Genomic DNA, 20,728 nt, shown 5'->3' on the forward strand with positions numbered 1-20,728 from the left:
GTATAGCCTATCTGCAGAGTTTTTAAAGTTTATAAATTGAGCAACCTAGTTCAAAGGCCATTAAATAATAACGTGTAGATAAAGACGGCTGTTAAGCAGCATTAAAGCTCCACAATAATGAACTTTTCGTCTTCTAAAGGATCAGGGTGCCAAAATGGCGGCATTACTGTCAAGTTCAAGTGTGCTGCTGCCTCTAACATTTGGGGTAGGCTACGAGTTCATGGTTAGAAACAGAAATGTAGCAGAAAAAAACGAAGATCCTCATTTGTGACATTTCAGGATTTGTTTTAATTCCAGTTCAAAATTCATTTTCACATTTTGTCATAAATAGTCTGTTAAACAAACCAACAAGCAATAAACCTACTTCGAAAAAGTACAAGATTTTGCTGAATTTCGAATAGGTACGTTAAAACAACATCGTTGGCCTCAAAAGTGGCACAGTGACACAGTTCATCAGTTGAACATTTGCTTTTCAGGAATAACTTGCGTGACCCATTTCCTCCAGAAATTGTTACAAAATCACATTCAGGTTCCACTAGTACATTAGATCCGCCTGCGAGATCAGGGGTGAAGATACATCCAGGGTGGTTGAAATAATCTTTAAATTTCTTTAAACTTAATGTATAGAAAATAGTATATAAAACATATATTCATTAAATTATTTAAATAAACGTATTGATATATCACCGTTACTCACGAGGTACTGAATTTTTACGTTTGTTTTTAAAAGTAGTGCTGGTGGTTTGAAATCATGTTCATAAGCACAATATATTTATATGCATAATTTTAAATTCTTAAAAAATATGTAGCAATGCAATGCTGTAACTCTTGGTGTCACTGAACACATATTTCCTTCCCCCATGAAAACTTCTGGTTATCTTAATAGTAAATTTCATTCACACATACAGTTCCACATTTGGAAAGTTATTCACATAAAACAAGCACATGTGTAATCAAAGTCTTCTACATGTTATACCACAGTACCCATAACAAACACGCTATATTCACAGAAGAACTACATTTAAAACAATGCAAACTGACAGACAAAAAGTTTTATTTTGAGTTTACTGTTGTGACAGATCATTGCTCCTCTTTGACACATTAAACACAGACTTGTATCCACAAAGACAGTTCTGGAACCATCAAGAATGGAATACCATACTGATTTAAATGGTTTTACGTTAAACCCAAAAATATAATGTCTTTAACACTGTCACACGACTTCAAAGTTCAAGAATAAAAGTTATGCTATTGCATGTATCTGATCTAATGTGACGTATCGATGAATGCGCTGGTCAGTGGACTTCTGAATTTTGAGTGTTTTATCGTAGAGATGTAGTCTAAACTGTGATGCTAAGATAAAAAAAGAGAGAAAATAAAAACAAAGGAACTAATTTTGATAAGAACCAGAAACGTCTTGACATTACTTCTTATATGGCTGATTCATAAATTATAAAAAAAATAATCCCGATGTTTTTCCTTTTCTTTAATATCGGTACTCTGTATACTTGAACCTATAGATCATGTCATGATATTAATATAATTAATACTTTCCGACCCAAATAAGACACATACATTGGTTAAAAAAAGATACAATCGTATCGTGGGAACTTTAGAACTGACTCCCTTTTCATCATTAAAACTGGTTATCATCTCAAAACTGTACAGTCTTGTTAGAAAACATTTCCATAAATATCATTTAAGATTCGGCTCTTTTGCCGATGATTAAATTACAAATTGATAAATATGGCATCATGGATATGTATTTACATTGTTATTAACAAAGGCAACGTTATATTCAAAGGTAACAATCGTAACCTAATACCACATTTCTCCACCTGAAAAAAGACTTGGACAACAGATTAGACTCCATCAAACAAGGAAATACATTCACGAGTAGGCTATATACTTATTTCTGATTTATTTTTTGTTCAAGTTCAGGACAAAGACTTTGGCACGTTTATTAAGACTGTCTGAAGTTTAAACAATCAATCAAAGGTGATGTGAGTGTCACCTCAATATAAAACACCGTGAAATATTATCCCTTTATCCGTTATTTTTAAATATTTTTTTCAGAAAATACATAAAATGAAAAATAAAATCATCTGAAATCTGAAAACTAAAGGAAAATCATTTATTCTTAGAAAGTGTTATTTTGTTATTTTATGCCTTGCTAGTTTTCTTCGAACTCGGAATAAAGTCAAATTTCGAATCCTGAGAATGGACGAGGCCTGTTGGCGAATTCTCATCTCTTCCAGTTGTTGCAATGCAATTTTGCACGCCGTGAAGTAAATAGTTTTTTTAAAAGGTTACTTCAACCTTTTGGTCCACATTGGGGAGTCTGCTTGGAGCTTCAAACGTACCATTCATTAAAATTTGGTGGTAGTCCATCGCCGTGTGCAGACGTATTTTGCACTGCAGACGTGGGTGTTTTTGTAGGATCTTCAGTGTTTGCAGAAACCAGCACTGGCGGCGTTGATGACTCGTATCCAGAGCTTGCAGCCGGAGACGACTCTGAGCCTTGTGATTCGTGTACCTTAAATTAAAACATTCACAGATGCATGAGATACAAAAATGATAAAGCCAAAACAACATTGCACTTAGTTTTAAATTAAATGCCTGGAAATAGCTTTCTCAGTTCTGTGTAAAATGTGATCCAAAAACAAAGATAACAAAACATGCTCAGGCCTGTTTAAAACGATACCCCTCAGATACATGTATTGTAGGCTATTGCATATGCATAGCACGTAGTTAAATACATTTCAATACGTTTTAACTCAAATAATGTTGTAATGTTTTTTAATGCAGACCATAAATATTTGTATAAATGTTTTCACATGCTGTTCTTCCTTACCTTCATGTGTTTCCTGAGAGAGCTGGGATGTGTGTAGGACTTGTCACACACTTTGCAGATATATGGCTTGTCAGATGTGTGCACGTGCATGTGCTTTTTCCTGTCGCTGCTGTTTGCAAAGCGCCTGTCGCAGCCGTCGAACTCGCATTTAAACGGCTTTTCACCTGCAAGTGTGAGCAAACACACATTTTAGGAAAATCACTTATTAGGGAAGAGTGTAATGTTCAGCGTAACTTACAGTTATGTAATATGGCAAAATATAGGTCACGCTGCGCTCAAGTCAAATGGTTTTGTTACACACATATTACTGTCCTTAAGTGCTCTTGCAGTTTAGCCTATATTTTATTCCCCAGGTAGCCGTGTGCAGCTTTAATTTTATTTTAGTAGACTTACACGATGGACATTTAGTAAGTAAATTTATCTAAAATGGCTAAACAATTCGTGGACTTTTCCGTTTGCCCAGTGTAACCATAAAGTTCAACACAATGGCTTGCTTTACATCATTTGAATCTCAAATTGGCTTAGTTGTTAATGCACATATCCACCAACCAAACTAAATGCACGTAACACTTTTCCGGACCAATTGTTGAGCATTTTATTCATGCATTTACTGCATTCATAGTAGGCCTACACAAAGCATGCTATTAGGACTGCTATAACTTTAGGCCACAGGCTTTAAAAATGCAAGAGGAGAGTCAATTTATTATTCAACTGTGCAACCAGTCATGCAGATTGCATGTTAGCTTTTCCATCTGTTGTTCATACAATTACAGAGTTGATTAATTATTATTATTTTTTATTTTATTTTTTGCTTAAAGGACGTAAAAAATATGAACTTAACATTTCTTCTAAGCTCGTTGTAGGTATAGGGGTGATGCGAGTAAAATAAGTAAACCTTCCTAGACATATAAACAGTTATTATTCTTTTATAAAAATCCCTTGATTTTTAACTCTGAATTAAATTTATATCAAAACAATGTTTTTTTATTTAAATATTTCCTTGCATTCATTAAGAAACTGTTATTTACGTACATTTCGTTTATTTTTTTTAACTCTAGTAAATAGGAAGAAAGAAGTGTGGCTTTTCACCTGTATGAGTTCTTTTGTGAATTTTCAAATTTTCTGATCTTGCAAAAATTTTTCCACAACCGGGAAACGGACAAGGGAACGGTTTCTCTCCAGTGTGCACTCGGATGTGGTTTACGAGTTTGTATTTGGCCTTAAATGATTTCCCTTCTCTCGGACAATCCTCCCAGAAGCAAACATGGGTACTCTGCTCTGGGCCGCCAACGTGTTCCATTGAAACGTGTGTTACCATTTCATGCATTGTGCTAAAAGTTCTGTCACAAGTCTTTTTAGGTCTGCTCATCTGGTTTTCATCTATCCACTTACAAGACAATTCTTGCTTAATAGGCTGCCGCATGTATCTGAAGAAGGCCCCCGGACCGTGGTGTGTAGGGACGTTCATTCCCATATTCATATTGATGGGATGGTTATAATTATGGAGCTGAGCGGTGCCATAAGGATCCGTACGTGGGCTCGCCACAGGTCGATACGGATCTGGACGGCCGAAAATGTCCCCGCGTAAACCCAGGTGCATTTGGCTGTTTACAACATGTCCTCCTGGTGAAGTGTGGCTTACGCTCTGGTCGTGAAGTCCAGGAAACAACAGATGTCCCGGGTTGTCCGAAATTCCAGGGGGCCCGTGTAGACTCCCAGCAGAGGCGGCAAAGATCCCATGTTGGGCACTCGGGGCTGTGGGCTCTCCGATGCCAGCGCCCCTGTTTCTGAAGAGAAAGTCCCTTGTCGAATTGAACGCTCCACCAGCGTAAGAACCAACTTGCCCTCCGTGGTGGTGTCCAAGCGCAGCTGCGTATCCAGTGGCTTGCGGGGTGAACGCTGATGTCTGACTGGAGGCGATATCATGAGTAACGGGACTGATCTTGAAAGCTGCCGAGTGAGATGAATCTGCGAAGGGACTAAGCCCCAGTCCGGGGTCTCGGTTTCCCAACTCATGGTGCCTCGGCGTTCCGAATCCTCCTACTCCTAGTGACGGGAACTGAGGAGCGCTATCGAGAAGCATAGTCATTGGACTCAATTGAGAAAAGTAAGTTTAAAAGAAAAAAATAAGAGGAACCCCAGCTTGGTGGAGTGCTGTATGTGATGATAAACGCGATATTTCACTCAGTCTTGAATAAAGAAATCTAGAAGTGAAAAACGAAATAATAATCCCGGGTCTCTGTAAACGGGAGAAAAACTCCCGTAACTGGGATCCGTGAGAAAGAGGATCAAACTTCCCCCCCTTTCCAGGCGAATGATGTCCTTGGACTGATAAAGTCAATCACTCACTCCTTGCACATAAATGAGCTCGGGAGGCAGCCCTACGCTGGCCAATGAAAACGGAGCTCCTTTTTTGTCACGTGACAATGAGCAAAGATGCTAATTGGCTACATGTTCGATGATTGGCAAGGTTCAGTATTGAAAATGGCAGATCGTTTCAATGAGTAGATTTGATTGGTTGGAGTTGGCATTATTTGCAGGTAAAGCAATGGGACCTTATTTCGGTTCTGTAAAGCCTTGTTTATTTCTCGTGCATAGCACGTCAGCTGTTTCCAAAGTTACATAAACATTTCAGGAGTTGTTTGACAATTAGTTTCACAAAACTAACTTTTGCAGAGCATCGTTAAAACATAAAAAAATATAAAATCAACTTAATTAAAATCTCTATCTATCTATCTATCTATCTATCTATCTATCTATCTATCTATCTATCTATCTATCTATCTATCTATCTATCTATCTATCTATCTATCTATCTATCTATCTATCTATCTATCTCAAATACGTATATGTAAAGCTAAGGATCTATCTGCAGTTTTGTTTTTAGAACAAAAACAAAATTTAAACCGCTTGAAATGGCGTTATATTTAGAGCACAAAATGCGGGAAGTATGCAAGTATAAGATAAAATGAAAGACGGTAGTAATTATTCTATGCCGTCTATCACGTCGCTATAAATTCTTGCTTTGAGAAAGTTTCACGGTGTTGCTGGTGACTCGCTGCAGGACACATAAAATCTGATCAAGTTCAGAGACGCGCTTCAAGCAGCGCTTTTTATACCTCCAAGCCATTTTACGTTCCCCTCTCCCCCTCAATCTGTTCTTGAAAGGAGCTCCCTTTTCTATTTTAGAGATTAAAAACAAAAATCTTTAAATCAGCCTCTCATTCTGCTGTAGTCTCCAGCTTTACGCTTTCACTTTCACAAGCAAATAGGGGCCTAGTAGTCTAATAGTTTTTTAAGGTAAGTGTTTTCGTGATTTTATTTATTTTAATTATTATTTTTATTTAAACGTGTTTTATTAGTTATTAACATGTTTTAGGTAATAAACTAAATCGTATAGCCAAAGGAGAGCTGGAATAATATAAGCTTTAAAATAATCCAAAACACATTTGAAATGATAATAATGTTTAGTAGTAAGTGTAATATAAGTATGTTTTGTTTAAGAGTACCACATATCTTGCTTTTCTCTTTCCCATACTAATGTGCCTTTAATTGGGGACTTTTAGCAATATAGATATCTATTTTTCATCATCTTTCTGTCTCCCCCTCCTTTCTGCTTTCTCTTTCTTTTTTTCTTTTTTTTTGCTATACTCTCTTTTACAAGAACGTGCCGTTATGCTGATTTTTTTTATGAAGGTTTCAAAGTATTTACGTTTTTTTCTTTCTTTTTTTATATTTAAATTAATTCGCACTTAATAAGCTATGTGAAATAAATTTACTTTTAAGGCGTGGCTAAAAAAACAGGAAGTTTAAAAATGCATCCCATGCTTCCTCAGTGCTAGGAATTGTTAAGGTACTTCTGAAGATTTTTTGAATTTATGTCATCGTCCAAAGAGGAAATGAGGAAAAGGGCACTTTTATTCTAATTCGAGAGGCTTCATGCGTTGTTTTATATTTGACAACAAAAAAGTGTCCCATATCAGAAAATATTACCTAAAGTGAATTAATTTAATAATTGAATATTTTATACAGACATGTTTTGTGAAAATATTGTATTTATTATTAGTATTATATGTTTTAGTTTGTCATAAGTATTATTTAGGAACTATCGTGTCATTGATTTTTAGATGTTAATTTATTACACATTTATGTCAATCAACAAAGTATCGTTAGTGATCATAGCATAATTATTGTACAGCTTTAGATCATGTGCTATATTAAAGGCATTTAATTTACCTTAATTTACCTACTTTCCACAATGACCAAATTAGGCCTGGTAATTTATTTAGCCTGCCTCTTCATTAGCATGATCGATTTTGCGGTTTTTAATAAGACTTATAGCATAACTTAAGTTTTCTGTCTGTGTGTGTAATTTTTACAGTCTTGTGGCCTTATCACTTTTTAATATCCGGTGTTCTTCTCTTGGTTCCAAATTCCTAAATTTTAAACCTGTTTCCTAAATCAGCAGCTCTGCTGAAGTATGGTTATGGTTATCTCAAACACTTAATAAGTATCTAGTAATGAGATAACTGTGACACCTTCAATCAACATTTGTGTCCATAAAATGTATTACCTAGCTTTAGCATAAATGACTGGAAATGTAATTTGTCTAGGACTTAGCACATATGCAACTTATTAGAAAATGCAATCTGCTGTTAGCAGAATAGATGGCGTCCTGCCGAAGCCCAGAGGGAAAAAACAAAGACAAAAAAACTATTTTTTTGTGTATAGTCCCTGAGAATGTTTTAATTCAATTTTTTAACATATCACTTGGGTTGTTCGTTTCTGTTTATTTTCCACGTTGTTTCCAAAATTTAACTTAGCCCTAAACTTGTAAAGTTAAGGACCTATTAACAGTTAATATCAATGAGGAAAACTTCTTTCTGCAGCAATTAACCCAATAGATACCAAATTTGTTTACGTTTTTCACTGTATTAAATTTACCACCACACAAATCTAATCATTTAATTTAATAATTTTCTTACCTGTTTTGATAATTAAATGTTGGTTGAATTAAATGTTAGCCTAGAATTAATTTTTTTATCAACTTAGACAAATGACGTATTACTGCCATTTGGTTTTCGTAAGATGTCATATATTATGTGAGTATGTGTGATATAATTTGTGAAGAATTAAATTTCATAGCATGCAGTGTCATCCTAAAGCTCGCCTTGGATTGATATCCTGTTAAAACCACTGTTTTACTACCTATTATGGATATCCATTCGATTATTATTCATTTAGATCATGTAGTCATCTACATTGTTTATGATCCAGTGATATATGGATCAGTCTAGCTGCAAAGACCTGTCAGCCACCCGTATGAACTATATGTATCGTTGGGAACATTTTGTAGCCTTACCCCTGAACTATGAACTAAAACAGCATATAAAAGCGATATTTACTGTCTTATCCTATGCATTCATCATTTTTTATGTTCAAAATTGTGCTTACATTTTCTCTGTCTATCTTTCATTTTGTATTATACTATATAACTGACCCATTTATTAATGTATAGAAGCTTTTTGATTAGAATTGTATTTTATGTCTGATAGTATTGCATATGTGGCAGTATGCAGAAATGTTTATTTTATGTTTCAGTAGTGAATAAAAATAGATGGAAAATCTTATAATGATAATTATATAATAATGTGGGAGACAACTGTTTCATACTAATGTCCATCATTGTTTTATTACATGGTCAAAGATATCATAGACATGGCTATATCTGAAAACTTTGTAGCTCTGTTAAAAGGACATATAAGGACATGGCCTGTCCTGTTTTTCGCTCTTATATTATCTAGCATCTATAGTCTGTTAATTATTTTTAGTTTTTTAAAATCAGGATTGTTGTGAAAACATTACTGAAATCTAGGTAAATATTACTTTTAGGTACATATAATAAATGTTTTCACTATGCAAGAACTTTATACAGAATGTGGGAAGAGTGAGGTTTTGCTTTATTAAAGTGAGGGTAAACAGCAGTTGGAAGAAGCATATTCCTAAATATAAAACTATGAGCCACCAGAGTTTTTATTTATTTATTTATATTTAGAAATTGTTCTCTTTATTTTAATACGATAATAACATTGCGAATAATTATTTACAGTTTATTAAAGTGGATATTTTACCTAGTTCAAAACTGGATGTCTGTTACTCCATAAACTGTAAAGCTTAATAGTTATTTTGCGGTCAAATGTCCAGAAAAAAATGTATCGGACAATTAACGAAAACAATGTTTTACACAAACCTAGCCATATACAACATTTCAAAAGATTAAAATAATACATTGAACTTAAGACAAAACCAAATATTTAAGGCAACTTCGATGTCTGTCAAATGAGCAAGTCAGTCTAATATCAAATATGGCATTAATTGAATAATAGCAAAATATTTAGCACTAGCACTATATTTTTTTTTAACTTTTTGTAGATGACACAAAGACATATGTCTCATTTACCTTTGCCTTAATGAAAGTTTTATCTTTGCTTGACTTATATGCAATATAGTCACCTGTTGACTTCTTGTTTTTGGTCAAATAAAATCTTTAAATCTTACACGAATAATCGAGGTATAGGTAAAGTATATTTAATAAATACATTAAGGAAAATGTTAAACCACAGACATGTTGAATTACGTGAGAGTTTAAAGTTTGCGGCTTTAAAGCGTTTTTGATTTCCTGTCTTATTTAGCTCCAGTTATTTCTATTCAACATTTAATATGCCGAGTTCTGTTCCATGTGGAAATATCTGTTGCTTACAATTCAAGCCACATCCATTCTAATAATTCATATACAAGCTGAACAAATGTAATGTAAACGTTTCGATGTTTTAGTCTACGATATTGCATTCTACACTCTTTAAGTCACAGAACAACCAATATCTGGCAGTGCGTGAGCGGCACATATCAAAGCATTTTCACTGAGATATTTGAAAACGGAGTCGTGTGGTGAACGCCTGCGTGTCCCTTTTAAAACAAATCCAGCGACTGTCAATCATCGCGCATTCCGACCAATCCCAAAGCACCGTTTTTTAAAAGCAGGTTTGCCTGCTGTGCTTTTATATTGCAGTATGGCCTGGTTCGGAGCATTTTACTACCACGGTTATTGCCACAAATCAAGAGGGCAAAGTGAACGGCATGGGACTCACACCAATTTTAACGGGTCCGACTCCTGCGTCTGAGAGGTTTTCAGGCAATAAACTGCACATGCAGATGATGCAGCAGAGAAAATGAGGAAGAGGTTTGTAGGTAAATCTTAAACGATAAGGTTGGTTGATTTGCCAGACCCTCAGCCAAACATGCAACAAAACATGACAAGCTTGTCGCGGTTTAGTGGCTGCACTCTTTCTTGCGTCAACCCTGGGGAGAGCAATACTGAACCCAGCGTGGTGCTGCCACCTTTGGCAGAGGAGCACATGGGGCACCCCTCTGGCACTTCCTTAAAACTCTGCCCCACGCAAAATTTGCGAGACTACCACGAGACGAGGGCCAGTGCATATGTTGACCACTCGGTTACCCATTTTCCAGACACTGGATACACCAGTCACCGATTAGAACCCAGTCATAGGGGCATTATCATTGGAACCAATCTTTCAGGAGCAGGCATGGCACCAGGAACTGATCAGCTGGCTCCGAGACCTAACCAACATGGCACTATTGGAAGGTACCGTGACCTCCACAGCTACAGGGATGGTAGGAGCCACGCATTCTTCACTACGTATCAAGAGCAGGCCCATGGCTCGACAGACGCAACCCGAGATCTCAGCAGCCAAATGATGTTGGGTCTTCCGGGAGATCTTCTCTCACGAACGCATCCGTACGGGCAGTCGCTCAGTTGCCCCAGGGCCAACAGCCAGCAGCTAGTCACCCAGTTTTTGGAGTTCTACAAGCCTCTGAATATGGCCATGCAGCGAGGTGGGGGTGATGCCTTCCTCAGGTGCTCCAGGCAGAATCCAAAGCTCGAGTTGATCTGTAAGTGGAGTGACGGCCAGGACGGCACTGGCAAACCGCCCTGCGCCAGGAATTTTGGTACCATGTATGAACTTGTCACCCATGTGACGGTCGAGCATGTCGGAGGACCGGAGCACTCTGATTATGTTTGTCACTGGGAGAATTGCCCAAGAGACAGGAAGCCTTTCAAAGCCAAATATAAGCTTGTCAACCACGTCAGAGTCCACACAGGAGAAAAACCCTTTCCCTGCCCTTTTCATGGATGTGAAAAAGTTTTTGCCAGATCTGAAAATCTCAAGATACACAAGAGAACTCATACAGGTTAGTTTGAATAAACATTCATTATGAAATAATAATTTAAAGTCACGTAATTAGCCTACGTATATTGCTTACGCAGTGTTTGCTTGACATTTTTCCTACAAACAAAGTACACTGGACAGGAAAAACTCGTATATCGTACTTGGTTTTTTTTAATTATTCGCGACGTTATTAAATGTTTTGTGTTTGCTTAGCACACACGAATTGATAAATATGCTTAATCTAATGCTTAAACATTTTGTCATATACATTATTTTTAGTATTTGTAAAGTCTAATCAGATTCGCTCAGTGTTTGTGAGACTAAAGTTTTTGTGGGAGGACATTAAAGCTTTTAATTATACAAATTGTATTGCTTGTTATAACCTTTGGAATAATGGAATGATTGTTTATTTATCATTTTCTGCGTTGTGCTGCAAAAACTCTGTTTATTCTGGAAATAAATCCACAGGCCAGTTGTTTGGGTGCCTTTCATTCATGCAGCGAATTTAATAAATAAATTAACTGTGAGGCACCCTCTGAGAGCTGTGACGTAACGTTTACGCAAGGCTCTGTTAAATTTTCTAGTATAGTGTGCACGCGCTCGAGCTATATACTCCCACTTAGCTTCGAATACTAAACCTAAAACTGACGTCACGTTAATCCATAGAGGAGACAGATCAATGATAAGTATGCATATCTTACACACTAAGCGGCACATTCTGGTTGAATATTTAAAAATAAATGTTTATTACATTTATGACGATAGATTTATAAATGTATTTATATTAACACATTTTACTTCAAATCAAGGCTCGACCATATTTTTGCCCATATTCATTTTATGAATTAAATCGATTATCATATTGACTACTCTTTGGTCTAAGCAGAAATTAGAAAATGAATTACTGTCATAATTTCATTAAACTATTTTCCACTCAACTGTAAATGAATAGAAGTTATGCAGTTTAAATATTCATTTTTAATTGCCTTTTAATTGTTTTCTTTTAATCAAATAAATAAATGAAGCTGGCTTGTTGGACACCATGTAAAGATGCTGGAAGTATAGACATTTTACGAAAATCTATGAAAATATTGACACTTTAAAGAAATAAATGGATAAAAGAAAGTAAAATGTCATATTTTGCATCAGTGAAACAATGTAAATAGTTATTCTCGCCTCTTATTCTCTTGAATATGTGAGCATTACAATCTTGTTACAACATCCTGTATAACACATTTAATGACACCATGCACTCACAACTGATGAGCCATGGTTGACTGTACATCCCACCAGTAACTCGCGTTTCCCCCTCCTCTGCCCGTTTAGGTGAGAAACCGTTTAGATGTGAATTTGAGGGCTGCAATCGGAGATTTGCAAACAGCAGTGACCGGAAGAAGCATTCTCACGTTCACTCCAGCGATAAACCCTACACGTGCAAGGTCAGAGGCTGTGAAAAATGTTACACCCATCCCAGTTCACTGCGCAAACACATGAAACTGCATTGCAAGGCCTACATTGCCAAAATCGGCGAAGACGATGAGCACCTTGTTGAGGCCAGGTCTCCTGAGGTGGCACAACAACAAGACACGTCAGCCTCTGTGGCAGTGACGCGAACGATGACTGCCTTATCCCAAGAGACTCTGTCCCCTGAGACACGAAATGAGTCAACTATGAGGTCACGTTACCACCACACGTTTGAAAACACTTTGGACTATACGACACATAGGTCACAGTCCATTTTGGACCCTCTGTTGCTACAACGGGGATCATATAGACCCGAGTCTGTACAATACCCGTGCAATCAACCGTTCGCATCCAGCCATAGAACATTTACATCCAACTCAACTTTTCAAAAAAGTATTGTGAATGGCTGGTACACATGTCATAACGCAGTGGACACTTTTTCACCCAAGCACTGTAGCAGTGATTTATAATGCCTGTAACCCAAAGCGAAGCAAGTGGGTAGGGCAGGCTTGTGTTAAGGTACGAATGATAAACACTGTTCCACAAGCTGACTATATAAGATTTGTTAATGTGAGCTTTATCTGTTGTATATTATGTTATTGTATTGATGAATTCTATTGTTGAGTTTTACAAACTGTAAATAGCTTTAACTTGGTCCCGCGTTCAGCCAAAATATTGATTAGAATAAATATATGCTTCTAAAATGTCGTTCATCTGACAAGGAGAAAAAAATCTACAAACAAAATGCTTGCAGAAAGATTAGAATGTACATGTCAACATTACTAAGTTATTTCTGCACACGATGAAAAATGGCGCGTTATTTCGACGTACTTTTGTGATATTAGAAAGAATCGATTTATCTTTATAAGTGTTTGAAATATAATGGCGCGTACAATTTTTAATCTATTTTCTGTTTACATAATAGATATAGGTCGAATATTTACACACTGAGTGAATGTATTTAACTATATGTGTTGGTGAACGATCAGTGGGTAAATCTTTTAACTCAAAATATTATTTAAAAATGTTGCTCTGCGTCCTCAGTGTATTTTATACCTGATAAGACTTCTATAGAAATTTTTGGCCTACTGTCCCAGATTTAAGTCTTCTTCACAAAAAGTAAATTGTTTAAATAAAATTTTACTGTAAAATGTATTATGCATTCAAAGTTTCATTAAAGTGTCTTTATTCTCTTTGATCAGGCATGTGTGATTAAGCATGTTTGTTCAGACATGTGCATTCTCAAAGAAAACGTGCCAGAGTACAATACAAAGATTTTGGAATGTATCTCCATAGGCTATATTTATTTTGCGAGTTTACGTTTATGGAATAAAAATCAAATACGCCGAAATGAGAAAAGATTGTTATTTTTAGTCACATTCAGACCAGTGGCTTAATTAATTTGTTTTTTATTTAAACCTACATTTTTTAAATAGTGTTCCGTGAAAGTAATTGTATGCTGATGCTGCTACCCAGTCTCACGAGGTTTCGTGATATCAGGTAGCCTATAAGTCGTTTATCCGAATGCTATGTGGTAGCTTTGTTTAATTATAAACTTTTCAGCTTTGTAATGTAACTGGAACGTGCAATAGTCGAAATAAATTCGTAATCAAGAATAAAGGCCTAGGAATGATCGCACTGCGAAGTTAAGTCACTGTGCCCTTAAACTTAACACCAAAACTGTGACGTTGCACGAATGCGTAGATTTTAATTTTTTAACTTTCTCATTTTCGTAGAGCTTCTGAGAGGGTTTTACTTATCGCATAAGACCTGACAATGGGCATAAATCCTGTTTCTTCGAGTACTGTCGGCTTTAATATTACTTATGCTGTCAAGAACCAAATGGTACAATGGGATAAGGATGGTTGTGCCTGGCATCCCCACATCTCTCAGCATTACAGTTGCACAACCAAATGTTGATTTCATATTATTAGTTAAGTCTCCACCTTTTGGCTTGATTAGAATTTTTAAATTATGAATGTATAAAGCTTCAAATGGGTTTTCAAAAGGGTGAAAAATGAAAATGTCTGCCTAAATTTGTATAGTGGCCTGAATTTACTGTTGAAATGATCCTGATAGGTATTGATATTGAAGTAGTTTAGTTTTGCAGTTTTTATGTCGTGGTGCAGTAGTCGGATAAACTGTAAGGCTGCATTTTTAATTTGTAATTTACACAAGTCGGTTGGCTTTATGTTGTGAAGCTTCTACCACTTATGATCAAAATGAAGCACACTTTAAAAGACTCATTTCCCCCTAGTTGGTTATTACAATAATACAACTCATTCATAGTTTAAAAGGCCCAATTCCCACTATCAAGGATGGTGCCTTATGCAGGCACCAATCATTACCACCTACTTTTAGAGAGAAACTGCAGAAAATGTAGTGACCACAGAACACAACAACCTCTGTGTTTTTATTTTGTTGCCAAATTGTTACAAATTCTTTTGAATCAAGGGAGCTTTAACCTGGCTTTCAGTCTCAAAAAAGGAGATATGAAAAATCTTCAAAAAACAAAAATAAGATACATTTAAACATGTCTCTGTGCTGACATATCATATCGCCAGTGCCAGATTATGTTTACATTTAATTGTTTAAGTGTTTGTTATGAATTGCATTTGCATTGAATTTGTAAATCATAAAAAGTGTACGTTTTTTTTTAAGGAAACAAAGCAAATTGCTGTTGCTGATGTACAATTAACTTTGAGTTAAGGAACTCATCTTTTATATGATAATTATATAGTTAAAGTGGATGTTTAACATATTATACAGATGTTTGCATTTGCTCGTAATGTTGATGGTGTGAGGTCAAATTGTAAATTAGAAGTATTACAACTGATCAGAACTGATGATAGTTTAACTTTGTTGAGGTACCTCAACTTTTTTAACCTCAACAAATCATTAAAGCATTCTTGCACACTATAATATACATTTGAAACAAGTATGATAATGAAACGTTAAATACTGTAATTAAGAAAATGACTTTAAAATAAGCGGGGAAAATAAATATCATAACATATAATTTAAATATTGATTAATCAAATTAAACTTTTTTGTACATTTCAGTTGGAAATATCTTATTTTAGAACAGTGCTACTGGTAAGAAATTAAATGCTATTTACTACCATGTAATATATTTTCCCAAACAACCCAGTCTTAGTCAAAATGCAAGATTATATGATTTTTGGACATCTGCTTAAATGCTTTATATTATCAGCAGACATTGGATGGTATAATGCTAAAGTATTTTTGTCATAATGTTAAACTCCTAATTAAAGGTAATGTAACTGCATGTAATATTGTAACCATAGGTAGACTATTATAATGCTATCGCTTTCTTAGTTAACATACTCACATTCTAAATATTGTTAGTTGTACTGTATTTAAACTTGTAATTTTTGTTTCACTGACATTTGCAAGTTTGCTTCATATTGACCGTATGTCTGCCAGTACGTTTAAAATACTTCTAGGTTTATGTTTTTACAGAAATTGACTTTCTATTACATACGAAACAAATTCCAGTATTTGTTTTAATGCTAATTTGCTTTCTTACAAGTTCACTGTGGTGTGCATATTGGACAGTCTCCCCAAGCTTTTCTTTGACCCTTTCAGAGATAATATTTAGGTATGGTAAAAATATCTCGACTGTACACTATTATTGACCAAGCAAGTGACAATGATAGCTGTATGACCACACCCTCATTTGTTTATATTGAGGTTTGTGTTGCTGTGAACAGGATGCAACCTCTTACCAGTTTGTCGCCTTATACCATTTTTCATAAAGTGCTTTCTGCCTAGCAACAAGAATGCCCGGCGTAGGTTAGTTTGGAGTTTTGGCATTTTTAAAATGCCAGATCTTGCAGTATAGTATGTTCAGCACTTATATTTTTCCATACCAATTTTTTCCATACCTAGTGTGTCATAGGCTCTTTGGTTTTAACCAATCATTGCTTACACAGATTGTAACCAATCCAGAGCTTTATGATCTCAGTATCGTCAACTTTCCACCTGCTCTGAACTGACACATCTAGCAGGAACTGTGTTACGTCAGCCTGGTAAGGGGCCGGTGCCTTTATGTGGGCCGATGGGGTGTGATTTTAATTGGATTCCTGCCTTTTCCAGTTCGTCCCCAGGTCAAGCCAGTGGTGTTGGTGCTCCCTGACTTTGGCTTCTTTTCATCCCAGCCCCCTCCTTTATATGGCAGCCCACTTTTCCATCCTCTCATCTGCAGCTCTGCATGGACTCCTGGCTACCCTCTTCTCCCATGACTCCCTCATACAGGCCCCTGAATCTGCTTAGCAGTGTGGTCCTATGGCAGGTGGGAGTCCTTAGTGTTTCATAAATGTCCGATCACAAAACTCACCTTATTTGATCTTCTGTCCTTCAGATCATTTGCGTTACTTTCCGCTCATACCCTCTTGCCCCTTGATGCTTTTTTACAGTTGTCATGTGTCCTCTTCTTGGGTTTGCTTTCCTTAATCTCTTTCCAAACCGGGTGCGTTAGGCTTTAAGGGCTTTGGCGCAGACGTGTGCACACTATGCTTACGGGGTATGTAATGAGAGTGATGCTGAAAACATAGGGAAATTGATTTTAGAGGTGAGGCTGTAATGAGGCTATCAAACACATGAAACGTGAGAGTCGTACAAGAAACGGAACTCAAATGTTCTGTTGTCTTGTCAGTTCTGTGAATGTCTGTGAAATAATTTGTCTCATTTGCTTTCCTGGATTCATTATAAAAGATGCTAAAGTGTTAACCTGACAATTATCACATGTTAGGAGGATACACCAATTGAATTCCTTTTGGGAAGGATTAATGGGTAACAAAGAATTGTTTAATACGGTTAAAATGAAACAAGATGAATTTGGACAAATTATGTGTTATGATGAAAGTGATAAGGTTTGCGTTGCTGGTAAAGCAGTTTGTCGACCACTTTGGTTTTATCCGCAGTGCAGTGTTCTTGTTGTACTGGTGGTGCCAGCCCCCTGCGTAGCTCAGCTAGTACCACAGCTTATTAAATACCCATCTATTCACTTGCTGGACATTCCAATCTCTTGTCAAACCTCAGGAAGTCCACCAAAATGAAGCTAAAAGCACTCTTCAGTTAACCACGACGGCATTATAAAACTGGGAGCCGACTACGCCCTTCCACATATCTGATGCAGTTTTGTCTTTTGATGCATTTTTAGGATTGCAATTCACCCCCATTTCTTTTAACATGCTTAAGAAATGTTCTTTTTCATACCGTCTTTTTTGTTGCCTTACATAAGAGATGTCTATGATGGTTTTCGATGATGGCGTCCCAGGGTAGCAGGGAAAATAGTGCAAGTGACAACTCAACCAATCAGCATGCAGATGTGGCTTGCCATTGACATGGGTTATCATATGGCAGTATGCAACATTAGGTTGTTTGTCGCTAAATCCACTTGCCAAATTGTTGTGGATTTGCCCCTTTCGAACGGGCAACTTTGAGGATGCCCCCTGAATCTGATCCCCAGTCACCCAGTTCAATCACCCAGTTCCTCTGATCTCCCTTCCAGATCCTATTTAGTAAAGATCAACTAGAAGAGCACGTACTGTGTCCTTCACTTCTTGGCAAGGGCACTTTTGGCAGCATGTGAAAGGCCAGTTGAACATTTAAAAGGCACACTGGAGCTAATTCATCTACTGCTAGCCATAGCCTTAACAAAGACATGTCATGCATTTTTCCAAAATATAAATTCGTTTTTATTTCATTAATTCTTTGGGAAGTATATGATACAAAATACATTTTATTCAACATCAGTCAAAATAATGTTACATTGCATGAGCAGCAAGAACAGCAGCATCATTAGATATTAGAAAGAACCAACAGAATCATTGAGTGAAAGTTCCCTTTTTGGTTTGTCGTTTGGTTCACATTTGACTTTTATTGAAAATATTTATAGTGGAGTTTTAAAACAGTTATCAATTGATCAGAGCGTGTAATTGTGGCTGTTTTGTTTCATCTGTAGCAGAATGCATCACAAGGGGGCTGTGTTATCAATCCTGTGAACTAGACATCTAAAAGAGATATGGCGTTTCTGAAGTTCAGCCATTCTCTGAACATGCAACCACCACTTTTTAATACACACGAGCAGCGCTGATATGTAACGGACAGCTTTCATCACTGTATGTTTTTTCTTATGTCATGTACGTGCATCCTCAGGCCTGTGCACGTCTTCCAGGTTGATCTTGCTGTTAACCTCACAGCATTGCACCAGCACCTTGGGGCCACACCGAACAGTGATGGATGGTGGAGTGGATAAAGCAGGCTCAGGGGGCCAACCAGGGCTCGCATTTCTCCCCAAGCTATTTCAATTACTGATCGAGCAAGCATCCTCTCTGTGATGATATGTAGCTTAAAGGCCGTGACATTAATGGTTGGGACAAATCGGATTTGGTTTGGTGCTGACCTGTTACTCTAGGGCGCATAGCTAGATGGAAAAGTGAGGCAGTAAAATTGCTTTACTTTAACCCAGCTCCTTCACAAAATGAAGTACACATACAAAAGTGTGTTTTACAATAGAGCCAATCATGATGCCACAGATTAGTGGAAAAACGCCATTTCTATTGACAAAACACGTAAAAATGTAAGTCATATGTTTGCTTAATTTTAACCATTTACTGTAGTAAAGCTGTAATGCAGTGTGCATTGTAGGTATGGAGATTAGAATAGATGACTTTTATACAAATTTCTTTTAGCTCTGTACTAGAGACGGATAGAGCTTGGGGTAATTATCACTTCCATCCATGGCTTATCCCTTTTTACCATAAACCTGCTTTACTGCTGTTGTGACAATTTCTTTTTTGGTGCTATGTATGTTTCAGTTATGTAATATCATTGTATCGGAAGAGGCTCAACATTTTCAATTTGCTTAAAGAAGAAACAGACACATCAAAATGTATGCCATGATGTGCAAGCAGCAAAATCTCCTTTGGCTTGAAAGATATCAGGTCACTGCAGTCTCTCGTTGGGATTGGTGAAACAGTTGCTGGAGGGAGTGGCCCAGAGGCGTGCCTTTAGTAAGCATTTAGGTGCCGTTTTTAAACTGTTGCATGATTTTGCTGAACGTAAAGGTCGAGAGATATTCACAGCATAATAGTAATCAATCATTACATTTCATTTCATTTACGTTTACGTATACACCGATGCCACCATTATGAAGGTCTTTTGGATATCAACTTTATGATAGGTTCATTTCTAATTTTTTTAATCTGACTTTTGAACATTTCAAGTCACTGGCCCTTTTGTTTGCATAGCCCATTAATACCAGTAAAAGCTGGATATAAATAGGCCTGCTTGTGTAGGGCCATTCCCTTTCAATCAGTTGAAACTAACACTGTTAATTAATCTTCAGTGCTGTTATTTTCCCCAAAAAATTTCCTTTATAGCAACTGGGTTCCTTAGATCTTTACTCAGCACTGCATATTTTACTTCATTTCTATTCTCAGTTATATTCCTTTTACTCCTTGAAATTCCAGTGACCCAAATAGTAGATCTACAAAATGAAATACACTTTATGCTAAGGCAAGCAACACATACAGTAGACGCTATTATTAGTTTACTTGAGGTTTACTCTTTTACTAAACAGACTTGTATATTTCCCAAATGAAAACATTTGCATCTCATTTGAGCCTGAGAGAAGCTTTGCGATTACCTCACAGAATTGTGATTTTATCACAAACATGCCCAGGAGTCGCTCTCACACTGCTGACAACAAAATCCTCTTTAAAATAAAACAACAACAGAGCTCATTGATCTATGATGTAAGCAAGAAGATCACGTTAATGCATTTTAGCTATGTTTTGAAATATTTTACATGCATCAAATTTGTATTCATCTATAATGACACATTATTTTATAACCCAGATATAATCTCTGATTTGGAGCTTTACCCTTGTATATGTCAACTAATCCTGTCAATCCTGTAAGGACCTCTTACATTGAGAAACTGATTGCAATCAGTAACTAAATATAGCAAGGTGCTCATCTCTAAGCTGAAAATTAAGATCTTTGTTCTGTGTTGATTAAAAGGCATGTGAGGAGTTTTCAAAACACAATAAACTATTTGTGTTGTATTTCGATCTTTAATTGAAGAAGGAAGCAATTTATTAATTTATGTAATGTGTGACTCTATGGTTTT

General features: G+C 36.4%; 2 protein-coding genes across 9 annotated transcripts in view; one reads left to right on the forward strand and one right to left on the reverse strand.

The window, feature by feature from the left end:
• The window catches only part of zic6 (zic family member 6), a 99,036-nt gene that overhangs the window by 66,931 nt on the left and 11,377 nt on the right, over nt 1-20,728 (forward strand). The window contains exons 1-2 of one of the 8 annotated variants that reach the window (XM_055177999.2): nt 9,792-11,125; nt 12,430-13,722. The exons of 6 other annotated variants lie outside the window; for them this stretch is intronic. In XM_055177999.2, coding sequence (XP_055033974.2) covers nt 10,153-11,125; nt 12,430-13,037 — 1,581 coding nt within the window. In that variant the 5' untranslated portion in view covers nt 9,792-10,152 and the 3' untranslated portion in view covers nt 13,038-13,722. Of the gene's footprint in view, nt 1-9,791; nt 11,126-12,429; nt 13,723-20,728 lie in introns of those variants that run through there. One more of the 8 variants, XR_008637318.2, reaches the window with a different exon arrangement.
• zic3 (zic family member 3 heterotaxy 1 (odd-paired homolog, Drosophila)) lies at nt 1,038-5,283 on the reverse strand. The gene is made up of 3 exons (XM_055178000.2): nt 3,944-5,283; nt 2,855-3,018; nt 1,038-2,536 (listed from the first exon to the last, which is right to left on the reverse strand). Exons 1-3 carry the CDS (start codon nt 4,941-4,943, stop codon nt 2,354-2,356), a joined length of 1,347 nt encoding a protein of 448 aa, XP_055033975.1. The 5' UTR covers nt 4,944-5,283; the 3' UTR covers nt 1,038-2,353.

The sequence above is a fragment of the Misgurnus anguillicaudatus genome, chromosome 16, assembly GCF_027580225.2.
Source record: "Misgurnus anguillicaudatus chromosome 16, ASM2758022v2, whole genome shotgun sequence".
Taxonomy (NCBI): domain Eukaryota; kingdom Metazoa; phylum Chordata; class Actinopteri; order Cypriniformes; family Cobitidae; genus Misgurnus; species Misgurnus anguillicaudatus.

Excerpts from the sequence above, each read along its gene's own strand:
- zic3 (XM_055178000.2), bottom strand. The coding sequence starts at position 4,943 with ATGACTATGCTTCTCGATAGCGCTCCTCAGTTCCCGTCACTAGGAGTA. Across the intron at positions 3,019-3,943 it reads TCACAAAAGAACTCATACAG|GTGAAAAGCCGTTTAAATGC; the intron begins GTGAAAAGCCAC and ends TCACACTTGCAG. Across the intron at positions 2,537-2,854 it reads CTCTCAGGAAACACATGAAG|GTACACGAATCACAAGGCTC; the intron begins GTAAGGAAGAAC and ends TTTTAATTTAAG.